Source organism: Bison bison, unplaced genomic scaffold (genome assembly GCF_000754665.1).
Source record: "Bison bison bison isolate TAMUID 2011002044 unplaced genomic scaffold, Bison_UMD1.0 scf7180017864100, whole genome shotgun sequence".
In the NCBI taxonomy this organism is placed as follows: Eukaryota; Metazoa; Chordata; class Mammalia; order Artiodactyla; family Bovidae; genus Bison; species Bison bison.
The window spans coordinates 802,860-825,963 of record NW_011494672.1 but is presented as its reverse complement, the minus strand read 5'-3'; the positions used below and the strand labels follow the sequence as shown (position 1 = coordinate 825,963).

General features: G+C 41.0%; 2 protein-coding genes across 5 annotated transcripts in view; one reads left to right on the top strand and one right to left on the bottom strand.

The window, feature by feature from the left end:
- CRIM1 (cysteine rich transmembrane BMP regulator 1 (chordin-like)) overlaps positions 1-1,986 on the top strand; it is a 190,828-nt gene extending 188,842 nt beyond the window's left edge. For all 4 annotated transcript variants that reach the window (XM_010838618.1, XM_010838619.1, XM_010838617.1 and 1 more), the window contains one exon: positions 6-1,986. The gene's annotated coding sequence lies outside the window, so the exon portion shown is untranslated. The remainder of the gene's footprint in view (positions 1-5) is intronic.
- Positions 1,987-3,055: 1,069 nt separating this feature from the next.
- FEZ2 (fasciculation and elongation protein zeta 2 (zygin II)) overlaps positions 3,056-23,104 on the bottom strand; it is a 48,890-nt gene continuing 28,841 nt past the window's right edge. Inside the window, exons 7-10 of the mRNA XM_010838622.1 lie at positions 13,834-13,914; positions 11,454-11,529; positions 6,829-6,894; positions 3,056-4,002 (exon numbers count right to left, since the gene is read on the bottom strand). Coding sequence (XP_010836924.1) covers positions 3,986-4,002; positions 6,829-6,894; positions 11,454-11,529; positions 13,834-13,914 — 240 coding nt within the window. The 3' untranslated portion in view covers positions 3,056-3,985. The remainder of the gene's footprint in view (positions 4,003-6,828; positions 6,895-11,453; positions 11,530-13,833; positions 13,915-23,104) is intronic.

The following is a 23,104-nucleotide window of genomic DNA, read 5'->3' as shown; positions in this document are numbered from 1 at the left end:
CAGAGGATATCCTTTCCTGTTGCTTGGAAGACTGCACTGGTTGTTGCAAAGCTCAGGCCTGAGCGAGCAGGAAAACAGGCCTTGCGATCCTTCTGCCTGTAACCACCTTAGACTACCAGACAAAAGCACCAGACCCTTTTGATAGCCATCCCAGGCCTCAGGCCACACGCTTCTTTTCTATACAGTCACAGCTGCAGTAGGCAGTGAGGAAGCAGGAGGCGTGGGGTAGCCACGTTTCTCTAAAGCGGGTGATTAAGGATCTACACAGTTATACTTTTTGCTGCTTTCTTTTTTCTTCCGAGCCAATCAACCAGTTCCTAGCAGAGTCAGCAGATGATCAGGACCTGAGTCGTTTCTTGATGTGAGCACTGGAGCTTTTCTGCCGGCCACATGGCAGGAAGGAGGAGAGGGTGAGGTCACCAGGCGTTTCCAGGGCTACACTTCCTTGTTGTCGCTTTCTTCTGTTCTGTTGTTGGTTGTTCATAGTTTTCGTTGAAGCTCTAGCTTAAAAAGAAACTTTTTTTAAAAAAAAAAGACTGTTTGGGGATATTTTTTTTTCCTTCTTATATACTGAATCTACAAAATAGAAACTACTTCATTTTAATTGTATATTATTCAAGCACCTTGGTTGAAGCTCAAAAAAAAAATTATGCCTCTTTAAACTAGCAATTATAGGAATATTTATGTAACTCTTATGCTTCAGAAAAACAAAAGTATTTGTGTGCGTGTGTGTATAATATATATGCATATATATTATACACATACAATTTTATGTTTTCCTGTTGAATGTATTTTTATGAGATTTTAACCAGAACAAAAACAAACAGGCATTCCATCACAAATTGTTGACTAACACAAAATCTCATTCTACCTGCAGTTTAGTTGGGAAGAGAAATGTGTGTGTGAGTGTGAGTGTATGTGTGTGTATGCACACGCCTTGAGCAGTCCGCCCCATACCTGCCATGGAGAAGGTATTCCTTTATTAAATTCTTCCTCATTTGGATTTGCTTTCGGTTTTCAATTCGCTCACTGGCCAGAGACATCGATGGCAGTTTTAGCTGCATCACTAATCAGCTCCTGGATTTCTTTTTCTTCTTTCAAACAACTGTTTGAAACAACTACTGGAATATTGTCCATAAGAAGCTGGAAGTTTGTTGTAGTTTGCCTCAGATATAACTGACTGTATACTATAGTGTTAAACTTTTCAAACAGCTCTTAGCACTTTTATACTAATTACCCATTTGTTGCATTGATTTTTTTTTTCTTTTAAAAATGCTTGTTGTGAAAGACACAGATACCCAGTATGCTTAATGTGAAAAGAAAACGTGTTCTGTTTTGTAAAGGAACTTTCAAGTATTGTTGTAAATACTTGGACAGAGGTTGCTGAACTTTAAAAAAAATTAATTTATTATTATAATGACCTAATTTATTAATCTGAAGATTAACCATTTCTTTTGTCTTAGAATATCAAAAAAAAAAGGAAAAGAAAAAGGTGTTCTAGCTGTTTGCATCAAAGAAAAAAAAAAAGATTTATTATCAAGGGGCAATATTTTTATCTATCTCCAAAATAAATTTGTTAATGATATGCTACCAAAATAGATTTACATCAGCCTGATTAGTATAAATTTTTGTTGACAATTAACCATTCCTGGCACAAAAAGTCTATCAAAAAATTGTAAATGCTTGCTTTTTGTTTTTTTCAATCATGGCCATATTATGAAAATACTAACAGGATATAGGACAAGGTGTAAATTTTTTTTATTATTATTTTAAAGATTTGATTTATCCTGAGTGCTGTATCTATTACTCTTTTACTTTGGTTCCTGTTGTGCTCTGTAAAAGAAAAATATAATTTCCTGAAGAATAAAATAGATATATGGCACTTGGAGTGCACTGCAGTTCTACAGTTTGTTTTCTTCAAAAAACAAGGCTGTAAGAGGATTACCTGCAACTTGATTCTTGGCAGCAAATAAACACTTTGAATCCAAATCACATGATGTCGCTTTCAGAAAGATTCTGTCTGAGATGTGAAAGATGACTCATCCTTTTATTTTAAGGTTGCCAGTTCCATGAATCTCCAGCATCACAAACAGCCCCATTGCTTTGCTCAGAAGGCAGGCCTTTCCCAAGAAATACTTGTGAGACAAAAAAGGGGCATCCCCGGACCCCAGTGCCCACCGCCAAGTGTACAGCCCAGGGAGGCTGCTGTGAGGGAAATTTAAAACCTACCTGTTGTCAGTCACCAATCAAATATGCCCGTCTCATCATTAGTGTCATCCATCATGTGTAGGAAAAGACCTGCAGTGGGAAACTCTAGGGTTTACTGCTGAGGAGTAATGAGGTTACCAAGGAAAATCAGGGAACCCTCATTAAAAAGGGACTTTGAGTTGATCATAAAAAATAGCATTCTTTTCATACAGTTCAGATGCATCAACTTAAGAAGGAACTATAAACAGACTACTGTTGAGTGGCTTCAGAAGACAGCTCTTTTGCACTTAGTCTGCCCTCTTGTATGGCAGTTCTATTGGTAAGAATCTTCATCAGTTCAAGAGCATGGGACACACTGTTCACATATTCACTATGAAGACACGAGTAAAACAAGGAACTGTCTCCACTTCCACACAGCCCTAGCGCAAGGCTGACATGCTCTGCTGGCATCAAACTCCAAACTGACCTGTTGCCGTCTTCCTGTTTTACTGAGCAGAGCGAGGAACACAGTGGGCTCTGTACACTCAACAGATGTTTTAAGTGGGATCTGAAAAGTCCGACGGCTAATTAGACTCTACTTACATTCATGTTGGTGCTGGGAAGAGGCTGTCAGGAATGTTTCACAGACACAGGAAAAGACGAGACTTATGTCATTCCACAGTAGCTTATCCCTATCTGAAAAATGCCCCTCTCCCCACCCCCGCACCCCCACTTAGCATGAGGCTAATCAAGACTTCACCAGCTCACGCTCTGTAATAAGACAGTGTGTGGAATAGCAAAGGGAGGAATGCAGCATGGTTAAGGGAAGAAAAGTTTAATAAAAACCAAAACTCAAAATTCTCAAATGTATGCTACTTTTTTTCCAACATTTATTAAATGGAATTGATTGGAACTGGCAAAGGTGTTTCATGACTAGGGATGGATCCATGAGTAGCTGTTCCTAGAATTAGTGCTTGAGGAAAACACAGGCATGAATACAATACGATAGTAACAGGGAGCAGGCACTGCTGCAGCATATGCAGCACCTTAAAAGACACCAATTCCTTTTAAGGACACTTTTTCACAGACATGTGAAATGAAACATGGGAACCTCAAAAGTTAAACAATTCAAGATTCTGAAAGTGAATGTCAGCTTAATGGTTAAAACTTGAACAATGGTGAGACACGCAGCAAGCCTTAATATCGACCATCTCCAGGTGTTTTGATTTTGACAAAGTATTGAGCCAAGATAATGTATATTATGGTTTCCCTTCTTCCAGAAACCCCAGGTTTCAGTCTCTCTGGACAATACTGGTAGGTAATGTTTATACTGACAGTTCTCTTAAAAAAAAAAAAAAAATCAGTGTTGGTTCTTGCCATCACCGAAGAACAGCTATAGTATAAATCTCTCAATGCTTTAATCTAGTTCTTGAGTGAGTGCAGTTTAGATCTAGAAAGCCGTAAAAACTCAGACGTTCTGTCCGTTAATGAAAAATACAGCTGCGTGTGCACAGTGAACATCTCTCCCCCTTACGCTACAGAGCCGGGGAAGAGCTCAGAATTGTTAGTATTTAACAAAAAAAACTCCAGAATCCAAAATAGTGCCATGGTTCTCTCAGTTCAAGATACAAAGAATTAGAGCAGGCATGATCTAGTAATACTGAACCACAAACCCAAATTCAAGTGTCCTGAGTTTCCAACAGCAGGAAGGTAATAGTAGCCAGCTTTCAGAATAATGCTGTAGGAATTGTAGCTTGTTGCCCACGAAGGATAAAGCTGTTCCTGAAGTGATGCTGCCCTATGTAGGACACAGAACTAGAGGAGGAAGAAGAAAAAACTTTTGAATAGAAATGCATATTTTGTATACATTACAAAGATGTATATATATATATTTATATACATTTATATGTATATGCATTTTATATACATTCTATATGTATATAAAAAACGCCATTAAACAAAATTAAACATTAATACGTATCTATAGTAGCATTTTTTTTAAGGTATCAAAGGTTATACCCAACAACGAAAAGTTTTCTCAAGACACACTGATTAGATTGTCCAGAAATGAGATGCCAAGAGGTCATGTCTCTCAGGGTACCACTTAGAGATACAAACCTATAACAGCCTTGTTGGAGGCTTGTAACACGGCAGACAGCTAACTGGTGAAGTCAAAGAAGGAAGCAAGTTTCTGCACACCACTTTCCTCCTATCTTGGATCAGCACAGTGGCAGCCAGAGCTACACTAGCCTTTGGTACAGCTGTTGAGGGCTGGGATAGAGCAGGCTGCAGTGGCGTGATTAAGCAGTTGTGAGAAAGAGAAGCTTAATAGTTCATAAAGCACCCACCCCATCTTAGGTCAAATGAGGCCACTTTTCTACCTTCTTTCACTTGTCACCTTCGCATTGAAATTAAGGTGGTATATGTAGGCAGCCAGGCTTCCCAGGTGGCTATGGGTAAAGAACCCACCTGCCAATGCAGGGGATATACGAGACGTGGGTTTGATCCCTGGGTCAGGAAGATCCCCTGGAGGAGGGCATGGCAACCCACTCCAGTATCCTTGCCTGGAGAATCCCCATGGACAGAGGCGCCTGGTGGGCTACAGTCCATGGGGTCGCAAAGAGTCAGACACGACAAAGCGACTAACACACACACGCAACCCATAGTCACCGGTGTTAAAAACAAGGAGAAAGTCGCACCAAGAAAGGGGATGAAGAGTTTTCCCTTAAACAGACATGACCAAGCGACTCACACACAAACACATACACACGCCACCCATAGTCACCGGCATTAAAAACAAGGAGAAAGTCCCACCAAGAAAAGGGATGAAGAGTTCTCCCCTGAACAATACCCCCTTCCCAGGTAAAGTGTTCTACTGATCCCCAAGGAAGAGAAATCACTAACTGGCTGTGGATTTCCAGAATGGGTGGAAAAGAGCATTCTGAATCGCCTTCTATCCTCACCTTCCCAAGCATGTGAACACCTCTGAGTGTGTTACCCTCCCCTCTTCATTTTCTTGGGCTATCGAGTCACTCCTTAGTCTGAACCCCAGCTTCTTCTCCACCCAGTCCTTACAATACAAAGCCAAGACCACAACACATGGACACAAGCAGCTTGTCAGCAGCTGGTACACTTTACCTAGAGGTGGGCTGGCAGGTGGGGCGGGCAACTGGGTCACCGGGACGGGGCAGTGGGGCGGAGGGGAAGCTTGAGGCAGGGCAGGGTCACAGTTACAGTCCTGGGTTTTCAGGGAAAAAAGCAAAAATCACTCCCCCACCCCGCCCCCGCCCAAGAGCACTCTGCTCTCTGGGTCATACAATTCTCCCATGAAGTCTGATGATAAAACAGATGGTGTTTGGGAAGCTGGGTCTATCCCTGGCTCTCATGGCAGTACCCTAGCAACCCACTCCAATTGAAACTTAAGACATGTTCTTTATGTGCATCTCATTCCTGATTCACATCTATAAAGAACAAACCTCAGAACGATCCAGCTTTCATGCCAGTGCTAGCACAACACAAAAGCAGACAGAGAGGTCAGGCTTTTGTTTTCAGAAAATTGAGAATGCAACAGGAAGAGAAAGCCCTCCATCAGAAAACACGGCTTACTTAAAAACACGATCATGTCAATTTAGTCTTGCCTACCCCCGTTAACCCGTGATACTTAGGTACTATTCCTTTGTGCTAGCTCCTCCTATATCAAGCTGTGATTGAGGAACAGTCCCATCTGAGTTACTGAACATCTCACAGATCCCAAAACTTCTGTTCAGTTAGCAACTCCTGATGGGGAAGAGCGAGAACCCAGAGAAGAAAAGTGTGACCAGAGGAGAGGACTGCTCTCCAGCCTGGACCAAGTACTACAGGCTGCATCCTGTGCTGCCCTGAAAACCTGTCACCTGAAAACCTGGTACTTTCAAAGAAATAACTTCACTCAAAAGTATTAGCTTTGCCTAGAATTAAGGAAGATCTTCAGTCCCTCTATTATCCAAATTTTGTTCTTTCCTCAGCAAAGTAGGTGATGTCATTGAAGTCTCACACAGTCTTCTTTGCCTCATCATTGTTCCCATCCTGTGTGGTCCGGATCTCTCGTAAGATCTACGGCTCATTCTTCCCTGCCCTCAGTTTGTGCACATCCGTTCTTTTTCTCTTTCTCCCTGCTTCCCCTATCCCTTACCCTATCCCGTCCAGTCCCTTTGAGATGGTTAACTGGCTTTCATCTGTCCTCCTTCTATTGTCCCCAAGATAGCAGAGGCACCTTTCTCAAATCCTCCCAGTGTCAACACCCAAGACTCACATAATTATAGCAATATCTCCATAATATTTTCTCCACTGCCTTCCTCGATGTTTATAATTTAGCTGTGAAAATTATTTCCAGCCCAGGACCTCAAATAAAAACTAAATTTTATATAACCATGCTTTATTATGCTGGGAGCATAAATAAGTTACATATCTATCCTCATGCTGTAAAATACAATAAAGAAAAGTTGCACATTTAGAAGTTACTTTTCAATCTATTAGCAAGATGATACATTTATTGACTAATCAAAACGTTGCAACTACTGCACATATACTATTCTAAAACTCACCTTTTTACCCCAATATGAAATAAAAAGCTTAAAAAAAAAAAAGAAAGAAAAAACTCACCTTTCAGTATATAGTCTGTTAACAAGCTTGGGACTTTTTCACTATCCTCTTTCATGGCACGGAGAACTGTAAAATAAAAGGAGAAAGAAAACAATGATTTCAAATTCAGACAATCTCTATCATTCTAGCCTTAGTCTTAATTACACGGTATAACCAATTCATGCAAATTGATTATCTTCTGGATGAAAAACTTACAACTGCAAATGGACAAGAATTTATTATAGCTGAATAAGTCCTCATTCAGGTAAGAATATTACAGCTACCTGAGAGCTATTTTCTTGATTTAAAATTTCTAAACAGTGAGGCAGGAAAGGGTTTATTACACAGAGGCTCAGTTTTTGTCTTCATAAATACTGGCAAGCAAGTTACCAAAATGTGCGCTTCTATGAGCTCTGGGAAGGAGAACCTCGGTGCTGAGGTCTAATGAGCTGGAGAAACTTAGAAAAATGAAGAGTTAGCAGCACTCTCCAAGGAGCATTATCTGTCAGCCTCCTCAGAAACTTTTAAAGAAAAGAATAAAATGAAGAACAGACTTCCATCAAGCCAGCACCCTGCCAGGCTGCCTGCTCCTTAAAATGCCAGAGGGACCTGGGTGAGTCAGCCTTATTCGAAAGAGAATCCTTGACAATTTGATCTCTAAGCAAAGACATAATAGAAGACACAGATACTATTATAGTGGTTAAAAAGCATCTAGACCACCTGGGTTCGGATAAACCCAAGAAGAATACTGTCCTTTCAGTGACTGCCAACTCAAACTCTCTCCGGAGCATCCCCACTGTTCTCCCCCAGACGTGTGACAAGGCAGCCCAGTGCAGCTGCCAGGTCAGCCTTCCTGGGTTTAAAGCCTGGCTCGGCCACTTCCTAGCAGTGGGACTGTGAGCTAGTGACTTAACCACCCAGCTCCTCATCTGTGAAGGGACAGTAATAATTAATTTGTCTCCCAGGGTTATTGTGAGTATGAAGCTACCAATTTAGACATGAAGGGCTTCAAGTAGTGTCTGGCACATAATACACACTATGTAACATGACCATCATTACCATCATAACCAACAATGTTCTAATTCTCATTATAGCTACTATTGCACCTCCAATAGCTCTTATGAGGAAGGCTGCATATCTAAATGCTGACTGTCTCCACAGGGCTTCCCCTGCAGTGTATCTACAGGTAGGAATGGCAGAGGCTCAGATTCTCCCCAAAATTTTCAAGAGACAAACTCTTTTAAATGTTCGTAGTAAAGGTCATCCTTCCATCTACTATACTGATATAGTATATAGTACACTAACTTGGACACTCATTACACACTGTACATACTCTCGCTCACCCCAAATGCCAAGTTGTGTCAGTCTACAAAGACATCGTCTAAGACTCTGTGCCTAGGGCATTTTGATGTGGAAATTATGTAGACTTTGGTTTGGCCAAGTATGTGCTAGTCCTTGATCTGAGAAGTTGAGATTCCTCAGCAGTTCCTGGCAGTATTTCTGTTCCCTTCTTAGAGAAATACTTATGTTCAGTATTTCTGTTTTCAATCATATTTTAGATTTGTTTTCAGTTCTACATAAAATCACACACCAAAAGCCAGCATCACTAAAAAGCACAGTGGACTGGGAATTACAAGAGGCGGCTCTGTAATTAGGCACTCTCCTAGTGGAAGCACAGAGTCTTAACCACTGGACCACCAGGGAGTCCCTGCTACGTGGCCTTGGACACTCGTAACTTCTTCCTGAAGCATAGCGGACTGGGCACCCACATAATCCGTGAATTCTTCTAGACAGACTGGCATCACATAAGCTTGAAATGTTTTGAAGTTTTGTTCAAAGGAAAGAATATGTCAATCCTAAAATTCCAATAAAAAATTCATTAATTCTAAAAAAAAAAAAAAAGCTTCCAGTTGGCAGGCAGGCTGCTTGCAGATAACACACTTCTTTCCTCAAGGTCCCTCTACCTATGCCTCCATAGCCCCAAGTTCCAAAATCCAGATCACCATTAATATCCACTCCTGTGATGTTCTCTCATATGGCTCCCTCTTTAATTTACAGTCACCACAAACATTTATGATTAGAAAAAACCTAACAGGTGAGCAAATTCAATCCTTTCAAGAAAAACAAGGCCAAGTGATTGACTTGTACCAAACTATTCCTTCTCCAGCGGATCTTCCCGACCCAGGGATCGAACCCAGGTCTCCCGCATTGTAGACAGACGCTTTACCGCCTAAGCCACCAGGGAAGTCCATTAATCTATTTGCTATGAGGTAAATAGAGCAAATATGTTAATCCTAATTTTTCACTGTGACCAACCGAGATGCCTGTAAATAACAGGGACAGAACCAGAATTTAGGGCTCATTTATAGCTATTATAGATACACATTATATTGAATGTCTCTTAAGTCTAACAAATTATTTTTTAAAATGCAAGCCCATTGAAGGTGGAATATTTTTGTCTGCTTTGTTCACTGTAGTATCCCAAGTGCCCAGAACAGCATGGCCCAGGGTCGGCCTTCAGTAAATGCTTGCTTAGTGAATAAGTACTGAAAATATTATCATCAATTTATTTTCTACCTGTAACTACCTACCTTCATCTCTGCATTCCTAAGAAAGGAGTGTTTCAGGCTGCACTTCTAAGTCTTTCCTACTGAGATACTGTCAGTCATATTAATATAAGATCCATGAAGCACTTATTTTACTGAATATTCTTAAATATACCATAGGTGATGGAAAATTAAGTTACATTTTCTTCCCCAAAAAGTTCAGCTTGTAAATGTTTCAAAATTCTTCACAGAGCTAGAACAAATAATTTCACAATTTGTATTGAAATACAAAAAACCTCGAATAGCCAAAGCAATCTTGAGAAAGAAAAATGGAACTGGAGGAATCAACCTGCCTGACTTCAGGCTCTACTACAAAGCCACAGTCATCAAGACAGTATGGTACTGGCACAAAGACAGAAATATAGATCAATGGAACAAAATAGAAAGCCCAGAGATAAATCCACGCACCTATGGACACCTTATCTTTGACAAAGGAGGCAAGAATATACAATGGATTAAAGACAATCTCTTTAACAAGTGGCGCTGGGAAAACTGGTCAACCACTTGTAAAAGAATGAAACTAGAGCACTTTCTAACACCATACACAAAAATAAACTCAAAATGGATTAAAGATCTAAACGTAAGACCAGAAACTATAAAACTCCTAGAGAAGAACACAGGCAAAACACTCTCCGACATACATCACAGCAGGATCCTCTATGACCCACCTCCCAGAATATTGGAAATAAAAGCAAAAATAAACAAATGGTACCTAATTAAACTTAAAAGCTTCTGCACAACAAAGGAAACTATACGCAAGGTGAAAAGGCAGCCTTCAGAATGGGAGAAAATAATAGCAAATGAAGCAACTGACAAACAACTAATCTCAAAAATATACAAGCAACTCCTGCAGCTCAATTCCAGAAAAATAAATGACCCAATCAAAAAATGGGCCAAAGAACTAAATAGACATTTCTCCAAAGACGACACAGATGGCTAACAAACACATGAAAAGATGCTCAACATCACTCATTATCAGAGAAATGCAAATCAAAACCACTATGAGGTACCATTTCATGCCAGTCAGAATGGCTGTGATCCAAATGTCTACAAGCAATAAATGCTGGAGAGCATGTGGAGAAAAGGGAACCCTCTTACACTGTTGGTGGGAATGCAAACTAGTACAGCCACTATGGAGAACAGTGTGGAGATTCCTTAAAAAACTGGAAACAGAACTGCCTTATGATCCAGCAATCCCACTGCTGGGCATACACACTGAGGAAACCAGAATTGAAAGAGACACGTGTACCCCAATGTTCATCGCAGCACTGTTTATCATAGCTAGGACATGGAAGCAACCTAGATGTCCATCAGCAGATGAATGGATAAGAAAGCTGTGGTACATATACACAATGGAGTATTACTCAGCCATTAAAAAGAATACATTTGAATCAGTTCTAATGAGGTGGATGAAACTGGAGCCTATTATACAGAGTGAAGTAAGCCAGAAAGAAAAACACCAATATACTATACTAACGCATATACATGGAAATTAGAAAGATGGTAACAATAACCCTGTATACGAGACAGCAAAAGAGACACTGATGTATAGAACAGTCTTTTGGACTCTGTGGGAGAGGGAGAGGGTGGGATGATTTGGGAGAATGGCATTGAAACATATATAATATCATATATCAAACAAGTCGCCAGTCCAGGTTTGATGCACGATACTGGATGTTTGGGGCTGGTGCACTGGGACGACCCAGAGGGATGGTATGGGGAGGGAGGAGGGAGGAGGGTTCAGGATGGGGAACACATGTATACCTGTGGCGGATTCATTTTGATATATGGCAAAACCAATACAATATTGTAAAGTTAAAAAATAAAATAAAGAAAATCAGGAAAAATACAAATCAGCTCTAGAGTGAGAGTTGGATTTGATGTCACAGCCATTTACGTTTTCCTTCTCGAAAGAATAAATGATGAGATCCATCATATGCTACCCTAAACTGACAAAATAAAACATCAGCAACAATTAAAATAAGTGTTCAGAATCAGCAAAAGTAAATAAGGTAACAGTTTAATTTCATCTTTGCTTACTTTTTGTTAATATCTGAAGATCTTCAACAGATGGTGGTCCATTTTTTTTCTCATAAGGAATGACTGTTGTCAAGTACTGCCAAGTTAAAAAAAAAAAAAAAAGTCACTTGAATCTGCATTCCTTCTCTGTAAAAATGTGATATAGTTACTAGAAGGTTTGTTTTATAACATGAAACATGAGCCACTTTAACAATGAACACAGGTATCTTACTATCTCAACCAGAGCTCATTTTTTTTGCCCACCTCTATTTCATACAAGCCCACTGTTTACATAAATATCTACTCTCTCTCCTTTCAGTTACTGAAAATTTCACAGAAGGAGGTGTGGGAGGGTGATCTGCCCAATTTGTTCATTGTTAAAGTGAAGTCTTATCTAACATTCTCCTTGCATATTTCAACACATTTTTGAAATGGTAATTTAAATGCAACTACATAACCATTCTGCATAACAAAATAGTTCCCAGCAGTTAAATGATTGTTTCAGACCATTTTTTCCTGGTTGAACAATACAGTCACATGGGTAAGTTGACAATTTTAAAAGTGCATTCCAGCTTTCTCCAAAAGCTAAAACAGAAAAACTCAAGTAATTTTAGAGATGCATTACTGTTATTTTAAATTATTGTGTAAGTAGTTATAAATGCGTAAAGGTATTAAAGGAAAAGAGCAAAGTGAAGAAAGAGAAACGGGCCTAATAAATAATGAAAATTCATGTCTGATATTGAGACAAACTCTCTGGTTCTCTACTATAAGGCTCACAAGTATCACTAATGTTCTATAACTATGTCCCATGAAAGCATAATCTAAAACTTATTGTCCAGATTCTCTTCTGACCACTCCACCAAAAAAAAATGTATAGCTCAATGTATTTTGCATGTGTTTATCTAGAGATCTGCTAGTTTGTTTTTTTTTAACTTGGAATCTCCAGGTGCACCCAATATTTAGCCCCAGTCCTGACTCTCAGCTCTATTCCTAATCCTCTTTGAGCAATTTTATCCCATGCATAATCAAAAAACAAAATAGAACTGCTTAACAATAACTGCTTACAATGAATTAGTCAATATTTAAGAAACTTAATTTCCACCATCTTTTTGGTGTAGGCCTCTGCAAGGTGATGCCCAGTTGTATAACCGAAAACGTTTCTTTGTAAAGAATACCCAGGAAGCCAGAAACATGTCCTTCTGGGGCATCACTAATAGCATGCAAGTCAGGCCACTTGAAGGAGGACCAGGAAGCCACATGTGGCATGCGTGCTGTCTGACCACACTTTCAGGCCTTCCTGCCCCACTCCCACATGCTGGGTCAGTCTGGAAGGTATTCTGCTATTTTGTGAGTTTGAGAAGTGAGAGGCATTAAAATTAAAAAAAAAAAAATCAACCGTCCCTTAATGGAGCCCACTTCTGAGTTGCAAATGCCAGTGTGAAGAATTATTTAAAGTTGGTTATTTCTCTTCTTGAGCAAAGCAGTTATTTCTCTTCTTGAGCAAAGCAGAACTATCTGCGGTAAAAGCCTAGGCTCAAATGCCTTACTCTGATAAACTGCCTACGAGCTATATACACTCTGCGGACTTTCCCAATCTTCACTTATGAAGTAAAGAAGTTTTCTTTTTAATGTGAAGGTTTCAATTGTGAAAGGTAATACTAAGCACACTCAATATAGATGTGTTTCCTATGCTCGTGACATTCCTTAAGTCATTATATTAAAAAAAAAAGGTTAATATAACTAACACTATAAATAACATTACACATTTTACTATATATTTATATCCATGGGTGATTTTATACTAATAATCTCTCATGCCTCATTCAGGGGACAATGGAGTTGACTGGCCACATGATACATCTTAAAAACAAATGAATTTCATTTAAAAGTAGGTAAATTCTAGACAGTTTGACCTAGAACTATAGTCTAAATGATACCAACATCTGGCTTTCCTTCCCCGCCGATGAGATCTTGTTTCTTTTTTTTTTTTTAATTTTATTTTTAAACTTTACATAATTGTATTAGTTTTGCCAAATATCAAAAGAGATCTTGTTTCTTAAACGTTCAGAATTACAGTAGCATATTCTAGTTTAGTTATTTTCACAACTATATATTCTATGCATGCAATTCATTAAATCAATACATTCATATCTGTTTAAAAGTAAGAGTGAAAAATAGAGCTCTAAAACATGTATTAAGAATGCATTTATTGTCCAATTTGAAAAATGCTTTTTCCTAAAGGGAAATACTATGCTTTATCAAGGCTGTAAATATAATGAACTTTCATTTCTCTCGTTTAAGCAATAGTCTTAGTAAATTAGTAAGACTGCCAGCTTTCAGGACCTTAACTTACACAGCGAATGAAAAAGCAGAGAATGAGAAAATAAGGATAACTGAGCACCTGTTTCTCTCCACCTGAATTTCCAAAGGTGTGGCGGAGGCCATTCTGAATGACATTTGAGATCCCTTCCATGCTGAAGCGCTAAAGGCAGCGATAAACGGCCCGGAAGAAAAGGACAGGGAAAGAAGTTCAGAGACTATTAGTAAGAACGTCCCACGATGACTTATGCGCCCGAGAGGCAAGCAGTTAGAAAACGCCACCAACTCATTCAGATAAAGCAAACAAAATCACGCTTTTTAAATGCTTCTGCTTTCATCTTTGCAAGTCGGATGCGAAAGCAACCGTGTCTATGCTACTGTACGTGAGAAGATATGTCCTGAAGTAGCTGGTCAGTAAATCTGCTCCAATACAAACTCTGTAAGTTGTACAGGTATTTGTTTGATGCAAAATTTGCCACATGACTTGAAAGATACCTTTTGATATTGTTTACCTATATTTTTTCAAAAGTCTGAAAACTTAACACTAACAGTATGCATATTTTCAGTCTAAGTTTGCATATTTCTACTCTAGGCCTGGAGAAGAGTAACATAACATTTGGCAAATGGAAACGCTGTTACTCAGAGCATTGGTTATGGCTTCCCACTCACTCTGCAAGCCACCTGCCACTGCCTTGGTGCAGAAAATGCGAACTGGAGGAACGCATATGCTCTCTCTTCCTGGAGAGCAGAGTGGATCCCACGTGCCAGCACAGCCCCCTAAGATTTCCACCGACTTTTCCATTCTGTTTCTAGAAAACAATTCTCGCTTCTTTCTCCCAGCAACTCCAAGACTTCCTAGAACCTGCTGTGCGGGAAAGGGAACATTGTTTCCCTACACTACTCATCTTGGTGTGTAACCCAGTCTACAAACTCGTCAGATGGTGGAAAGAGTCCGGGGCACCTCTGTGGCTGCTGAGTTAAAGGACTGTGATGGATCCTCTTACAGCATGACTAATCAAGGAGAAAGGCATTCTGAAGCGGAAGCTCAGTCCTGATTCACCGGATGCTTCCCTCCCCTGGAATTTTATGGGGGTGAGTTGTGTCAGTAAATACATCTGAGGTGTCAACATAAAGAATATTTTACTAGGCCCTACAGACCAGAAAAAAAGGGAACCAAGGCAATGGTCTCTACCCTCAAGAAACGCAAAGTGTAGCTCAGTGATTCCTAAGGCATGGTCCAGGGCCAAACCCACCCCTATCCCAGGAAGCCTGAAACCCTTTCAGGGGTCAAAGAGCTCAAAATTATTTTCTTAGAAAATACTAAGATATATATACTAAGTATAATATATATACTCAGATATAATTCTTACTCTCACTCTCTCATGATTTAAAGTACAATATTTAAAATGACAGACTAGATGCAGAAGCAGATTTGAGAATCTAGCTGTCTTCAATTAAGTCATGTATTGAGACTGGAAAAAACGCATAGCTGTGCCATTTTTCTTAATCTTTTTACATAGTTATTTCTCATAAAAAATAAGCTATTTACATAAGCGTGAGTAATTTTCTTGTTTGTATTTTCCCCATTTTCCTGTTGGTTTTTTACATGGATTTTTAAAAGTCAGCTATGTATATACACATATCCCCTCCTAATGGACCTCCCTCCACTCCCCAATTCCCACCCCACCCCTGTAGGTCATCACAAAGCACCCAGTTGAGCTCCCCTTATTGGTATTTTTAAATGAGTTAATATGTTAAATTTTTCAGTTTTAACTTCTAATACAGTAAAAAGCAATATAATCTTTATAAACAAAAGGTCTTTGGAGTCTTCAGTGAATTTTAAGAGTATAAAGAAGTCCACACAACAAAAAGCTGAGAAATACCAAAAGGTTTCATCTTTGAAGAAGCTCAATGCCTTTGTATCAATCACATACTCGATGGTGCTTCTGAAAATCCAAGTACTTCATGTGAGTTTGTCCAACTACATCTCTCCTCTAACCCTGTCCTTCCAGGATCTCTACACTTCACTTTGTCTCAGTAAGAATCAAATGTCTGGTTAAGATACCCCCACTAAACATACTGTTAACTTTGCTGGAAGCATTAACTCTTCCTTTTGATGAATTGCTGCTAAGCTGCTAAGTCACTTCAGTCGTTTCCGACTCTGTGTGACCCCATAGACGGCAGCCCACCAGGCTCCCCCGTCCCTGGGATTCTCCAGGCAAGAACACTGGAGTGGGTTGCCATTTCCTTCTCCAATGCATGAAAGTGAAAAGTGAAAGTGAAGTCTCTCAGTCGTGTCTGACTCTTTGTGACCCCATGGACTGCAGCCTACCAGGCTCCTCCGTCCATGGGATTTCCAGGCAAGAGTACTGGAGTGGGGTGCCATTGCCTTCTCCATTTGATGAATTAGGTTAGTATTAAAGTGAAAGGCGCTCAGTCGTGTCTGACTCTTTGCAACCCCATGGACTATATAATCCATGGAATTCTCCAGGCCAGAATGCTGGAGCAGGTAGCCGTTCCCTTCTCCAGGGAATCTTCCCAACCCAGGGATCAAACCCAGGTCTCCCCCATTGCAGGCAGATTCTTTACCAGCTGTGCCACAAAGGAAGCCCAAGAATACTGGAGTGGGTAGCCTATCCCTTATCCAGCGGATCTTCCTGACCCAGGAATTGAACAGGGTTCTCCCGCATTGCAGGTGGATTCTTTACCAACTAAGCTATCAGGGAAGGTTAGTATTAACACCTCCAGATAATCATGTCTGTAGATTTCTCACACTATCATATAATTTGTTCACATTTTTTTAAACAGATTATCAAAAGAAAGGACTTCTTAGGACCCAGCATCTATGATAAAACTCTTTTCAAATAAATTATGTCTATCAAATGTAGACATGTTCAAATGTTCCTTTCAAAAGCAACAAAGAGAAAAAATACTTAATTTTCTATATTACTTCACTCTACTACCTACAGGCATGTTAAAGTCAGAGAGAAATTCAGAAAACCTCAAGCAAAACATTTTAGAATCAATGTATCAGAAAACTAAGGTATACTTCAATTTAAACAGAGCATTCTAAAAACACTATCTTGGGACTTCCCTGGGGGTCCAGTGGTTAAGAATACACCTGCCAAGGCAGGCAACATGAGTTCGATCTCTGGCCCTGGGACTAAGATTTCACATACCACAAGACAACTAAGCCTGCACGCCCCAGAGCCCATGCTCTGCAACAAGAGAAGCCATCAGGATGAGAAAACTGCTCTTCGCAACTAGAGAAAGCCTGCGTGCAGCAACAAAAACCCAACACAGCCCAAAATAAAGAAATAAATGAAATTTAAAAATAAAAACACAGTCTTTACTTTTCCAATTGGAAACCTAATTTCCATCCCTTGGTAGGAGGGGAAGGGGGGAGTTAGTTTATGCAAATTTTTAAATTCTTAAACAAAGTTAAATCTATTAAATGTCCAGTTTTGGATATTACTGAGCCATTTCAACTGCCAACAGCCTGCGTTATCTATGAAAGATGGCTTTCCTGCAACCAGGTTGAGTGAAAGTGAATGAAAGTGCAACCACGTGAAGTCAGAGTAACTTAAAAAAATACAAAAATAACAGGTGATCTTGCCCAAAGAAGTTTATAGTAAAGGAACTCCCTGTAGAACCCTTGCCCTCGTGGCTGGTGGCAGCTGAGTCAGTAACTATGGGCAGTTAGGCCCCAGCAGACCCTGACCAAGCAGGCAACATTGCAGCCAGTAAGGCTCCACTGGGAAAATGACAGAACAAGAAAAATCAGAACATTCGGGGAAGTAAAAAGAAACTGTCTGAAAGATACACCTCCCCACCTCCAGCTGCCATCAACCCTCACCTCCCCAGGAACCACTGAGTAACAAATGTCTCCCCCAACTGCATGTTCAAACTCCACGTCTCTGCGAGCCCTTTCCCACTGCTGCGCATGCCTGCTCAGCTGTGTCGGACCCTTTGCGACCCCATGGACTGCAGCCCACCAGGCTCCTCTGCCCATGGGACTCTGCAGGCAAGAATACTGGAGTGGGTTGTCATTCCCTTCTCGAGGGGATCTTCCTGACCCAGGGACTGAACTGGAGTTTCCAGTGTCTCCTCCATGAGTAGGCGGACTCCCACCATTACCACCTTTAAATTCTCAAACCCTCAACCTCTCTTTCCCTGGGGTTTCCAGAAACAACTTTTCCCAGCATCATTGCTCTGATGCTGAAGGCTGCGGACACCCTTTAGATCTCTTGGAGACATTCAGTAATTTCTCCTCCTTCTTCCCTGGATTTCTAGATACCACACTCTCCCAGGGTCCCGCTGCCTCTGGGTTGCTTTTTCTGTGAGAAGCCTCTTTTTCTGCTCACCTCTTACATACTGGTGTCTCCCCAGAACTGTGTCCCTGTCTTTCTTCTCATGCACACTCTGCTTTTTCCACTTCAACTTCTGCCTCTGGAGATCCACCACTCCACTATACCAAGTGCTTAGAACACAGTCTGGCACAGAGGAAGGCCTTGAGAAACACTAGCTGCCTTTATTATAATCTCCTTCCTGGGTTTATGTTTAGTGGCCTATTGGACATCTCTACTTAAACATTCCAAAAAAACGTGTCATACCCAAGACCAAATTCATCTTCCTCTCCCTCACCAAAAAATGTTTTTACTAAAAGCCTATTTTTCCCTCAGCATTCTACACCTCTCTCCTTCATTTACTCAATCTTTCAAAAAATATACGGAGCCACATATTATTCCACGTATTAAGGATTCAAAGTGAACACATCAGACAAGGTCCCTCGTACCCTTGTGACCTGACATTCCAGGCTAAGAGGAGCAGGAAAAGTTAACAGAAGTAAAGGAACCAGATGACGACAGATAATGCACACCCTGCCAATAGCTACAACAATTAAAAACTGGATGCCTACTTTACACTGAGAATGCAGAGAAAAGTTCTCCTAGGAGGTGACGTGTGAGCTGAGACATGAATTATACACCCACCCAGATGAGCTACAAAGGACAATGGAGAGGAGAGCCTCTCAAAGCAAAACCAAAAGGCGTCCTGTTATCCTCTCCAGCAGGATGTGAAACTGTGGCTACTGAGTGTTTCCATTCTCCCTTCCTTCCATAAGAAGGTGTTACTGCACTGGCCCTGTCCTCTCTCCATCCATGTGTGCTGGAGATGCTGGAATGGGAGGCTCACTCTTTGTACCCCAAGCGGCTGCACCATCCAGAGCCGACGGGAAGGACAGACATCCCCCAAGGGCTCTGCCTGTTGCAGTTCCTGTTGAAGAGACCTGCATGTCTGTGTCTATGCCACCACAAGGCAGAAATCAACAACCCAACTCTGGTTCCTCCCTTCCCCAGTGTCCCGACAGATTCGAGCCCCTTAAGATCTGTACAATTCAACTATTCTCCCATCGCTGTCACTTCCTTGACTCATTTCTTACTCGATGATAGCAAGAGCCCCCAAATCAATTCCGTAGCTCTAGCTGTCTCCTTCCAATCAATGCTCATTGAAACACCAAATTTAACCTTCCAAGAGACAAATCTGAACATGTAACCAGCAACTTAAAACCTGTCCTGGGTTTCTTGCAGCCTTTATATAAGGGCCAAATGCTACAGTGTAGCATTCAAAGCCCTCCATTCTCTGGCTTCCACTTTGCTATTCCTCACCCTCTTTTTCTTGATTTACCTCCCTCAACTTGTAGCCACAATGAACAACAACCTTCAGTTCCCCAGGGGCTCCTGTCACCTCCTCCAGGGGGCTGTCCATACCACCCCCTCTGCTCGGTGTGCCTGTCCCTCCTTCCCTTCCCTGTCCTCAGGACTCAATTCAGACCTCTAAACCAAACCACGAGTGACAATAAAGTACGCCTCCATCACCAGGCAGTACCAGGCAGAGAAGACACTAAAGACACGGAAGCTGTTTTGAACATAGCAATTAGCACCTAGCCCTGGGTTTCTCAACCTTGACACTGCTGACGCTAGGGTCAGATGGGTGATTCTCTGCCGAGACAGCAGTCCTGTGGGCTGTAGGATGCTGAGTGGCATCTCTGGCCTCTACTCAGCAGGACGCCCAGGACACCACCCCCCATCCCCCCAAGCTGTGACTCTGCCAACGTTTTCGGACTTGCCTGATGTCTCCTGGGGGGCCTGGCTGAGAACCACTGCGTGTGCATTGGATGGTTTGTCAGTAGATCCCCAGCACACAGGCAGCATGCCCCTAGATGAAAGGGTTCACTCTGCATCCTTAATACCCATGCCTGGCACATAATTAAGAGATCAATATATGTTTGTCTAATAGCCCTAAATGAAAAGATAAAAATTTATTTGCCACTCAGATGAACCTTGAAGGAATTATGCTAAGTGAAGTCAGTCTTTCTCTAAGACAAATACTATATGATCTCACCATAGAGGAATCTTAAAATAAAAACCTGAACTCATAGAAAAAAAGAGATCAGACCTGTGATTACCAGAGATGGAGGATGAGGGGAGAGGGGACTGGAGGAAAGTGGTCAACAGGTATAAGCTTCCAGCTGTGAGACGAAAGCACTAGCGAGGGAACGCACAACACGGCGGTTCTACCTAACACTCTCACAGGGCACATGAGAGTGAATCCTGCAAAAATGGAAACCTCTTGTCTCTTTTCTTTCCTTTCACTGTATCTATATGAGAAGACAGATGCTAGCTAATCTTATTATGGTAATCATTTCATCACATACATACACCAAACCTTCACGCTGTATACCTCAGCCTTACACAGCAATGTGTGGCCTTTATTTCTCAATAAAAGAAAAAAAGTAATTTTTTTAAAAAGTGAGGATGAGGCACAAGATCTAAAGAAGAAAGAGCGCAGAAAGAAAAAAGAAAGTTTGGGTCAAGTTTTCATAAATCACTCCATCTCACAGTCTTTAAGGACAGAAACAATATCAGAGACACCTTCATGCCCACAAAGCACAAAGCCATCCTCACGCATGCAGGGGGCACCTGATGGACCGTCACTGGCTTCAACTGCAAAATTTTCAGCGATCACCAGTGAAATACTTCCAGATTTTATTTTTTTTTAAATAAACCAGGAATCACACCTTAGTCAAAAGTATTTGGAATCAGAAAATTTTTCAACAGTGTTCTTGGATAGAAAAATGTTGGACTAGAAATCAGATATCAGGCTCTTGCCCAGCTTTGCCACTAATTGTGTGACATGACAGCAGTCCCTGAGCCTACAAAGGCCTGTCTCCTCATCTGTGAAGCGGAGGATTAAAGATGTCATTTTTAAAGGTCTTATTTGTAACTTCCAAGAAGATACATGATTTTTTAAGAAGGCAAGTCAAAGCCACGCATATGCACATACGCACGGACACCGAACAGTACGAGACTAAAAGACATAAGGCCATGACGTAAGCACTCCGCTATGACAGACTGCCCAGCCAGATGACACGTTCAGAGCCACCAACTCCAGTGGCTTCCTTATTCTTCTGCAGACACGAGTACATTTTGGAGATAAATACTAGGTCTTTAGGTTCTCTATTCCCATGATATGTCCCGCGCCTGTGTCATGGCAAGCATTTATAAACGTCTGCTAAGCCGAAGACGCAACACCTAAGACCAGTCTTAGAGCCTCGGATAACCATAGCAGGGGGCCTCTGGATTTCTAGCAGGAGAGAAACTTTTTTTTAAACAAGTTAAAAGGCAAAAGTAATCTAAAGGTGAATAGAAGAAAGAAGATATTACAAGATACAAGGTTATTTGTCAAAGGAGTGAACGGTGGAGTTCTGGCAAAGTCCACTGAAGAGCCTGAGAGGTCAATGTGAGATCAATGAGATAAAATCATTGTGTTGACATGGTCTGTAAAACAGTGGAGTGACTAAGAAATCTGAAATCCCTAGGATAATGAAAGAGTAGCAAGTAGAAGAAGATTAATGAACAAGACTGGAGAGACTACTGGTAAGACAAGAAGGAAAAGGGCAAGAGCCCCCACAGAGCGCACAATAGATTCTGCTTTACGGCTGCCCAATAAATTCCAAAAACAATACACTCTCTTGGAAGGCAAAATGAATTTTGAAAAAGATAAGACCTCAGAGGCAGATTAAATTTACTTTTGAGTAAAACATCACCTCATTTAGGAACACTGCATTGATATACTTAAGAGCAGATGCGGTGTTATTAGGTACTTATGGTACTTAACTGGGCCGGTGAGAAGACTTTCTCTGTGCTTAAATTTTATAAGTAGGAAGAGGGAGGAGGAGAGAGATGGAAGGAAGGAGGAAGAGAAATGAAAAGAGGGAAGAAAAGAGGCATTTCTCTGTTGAACATTTCTCAGATGAAAGTGCAAGAGCCATGTCAAAGTATGACAAAAGTAAGTCTCAAGGTTACAAATGTTTGGTGAAACAAAGGACATTCAATAAAGGGCTGTTACAATTTAATTAAAATAAACAACAGCAGTGTTAAGATGTCAAAAATGCCTCCATGTAATCCACCATTTCTAGATTGGAAGGACCCAAACTTTCAAATTTAAAGTGAAGTGCTGGTGAAGGTTCTGTGAGTCTAAAATTATTTTGTAATCGATCCACCACATCTTAATGAAGGTGTAAATAGCTCTGTAAAATGCCCTTCTCAGGATGGAAATTTTGATGGGAGCCCATTTATAAGCAGGAAAATGATTAAGCGTTACAGTATTCACTTTATTGTTCCCCTCACTGTTGACAAAGTGCCAAAGTAACAAGGCAAGGACAGGAGAAGGGGTTTACCGAGTTCAGGGCCTTGGTCACATGGTTTATACTGAGAATACTCACGACTGCCTCATGACTGCTTCCTTCCTTGGCATGAGTATATACTAAAGTTTCAAAGTCAGTCATTCTCTGGAAATTTTTCTCAGACGAAAACAGGAGCAACAAAGTGTAAACAAGATATAGAAGGTTAAAAAAAAAATCTGTAAAAATCTAAAAGACAAAGAAATGAGCCAAGCCCTCCAGGCCCATCCACATCACCCTGCACAGCTCAGAACTGGAGAACCCAGAGCCACAGGTCCCCCACCTCTGTACAGTCTGTTCATCTGCACTCCAGTGCACACTGGTTCTGTGAGCCAAGTCCTCTGTTGAGCTTTCGTTTACCCATTTAAGAAATGGCAGCAATATGGCTCAAGCGGTAAAGAATCCATCTGCAATGCTAGAGACATGGGTTTGATCCCTGGGTCTGGGAAGATGCCCTGAAAGAGGAAACAGTAACCCACTCCAGTATTCTTGCCTGGAGAATCCCGTGGACAGAGAAGCCTAGCGGGCTACAGTCCACGGAGTCACAAAAGAGTCCGACATGACTAAGCACAACACAGCACAGCAATAATATCTGCTTTACAGGGTTGTT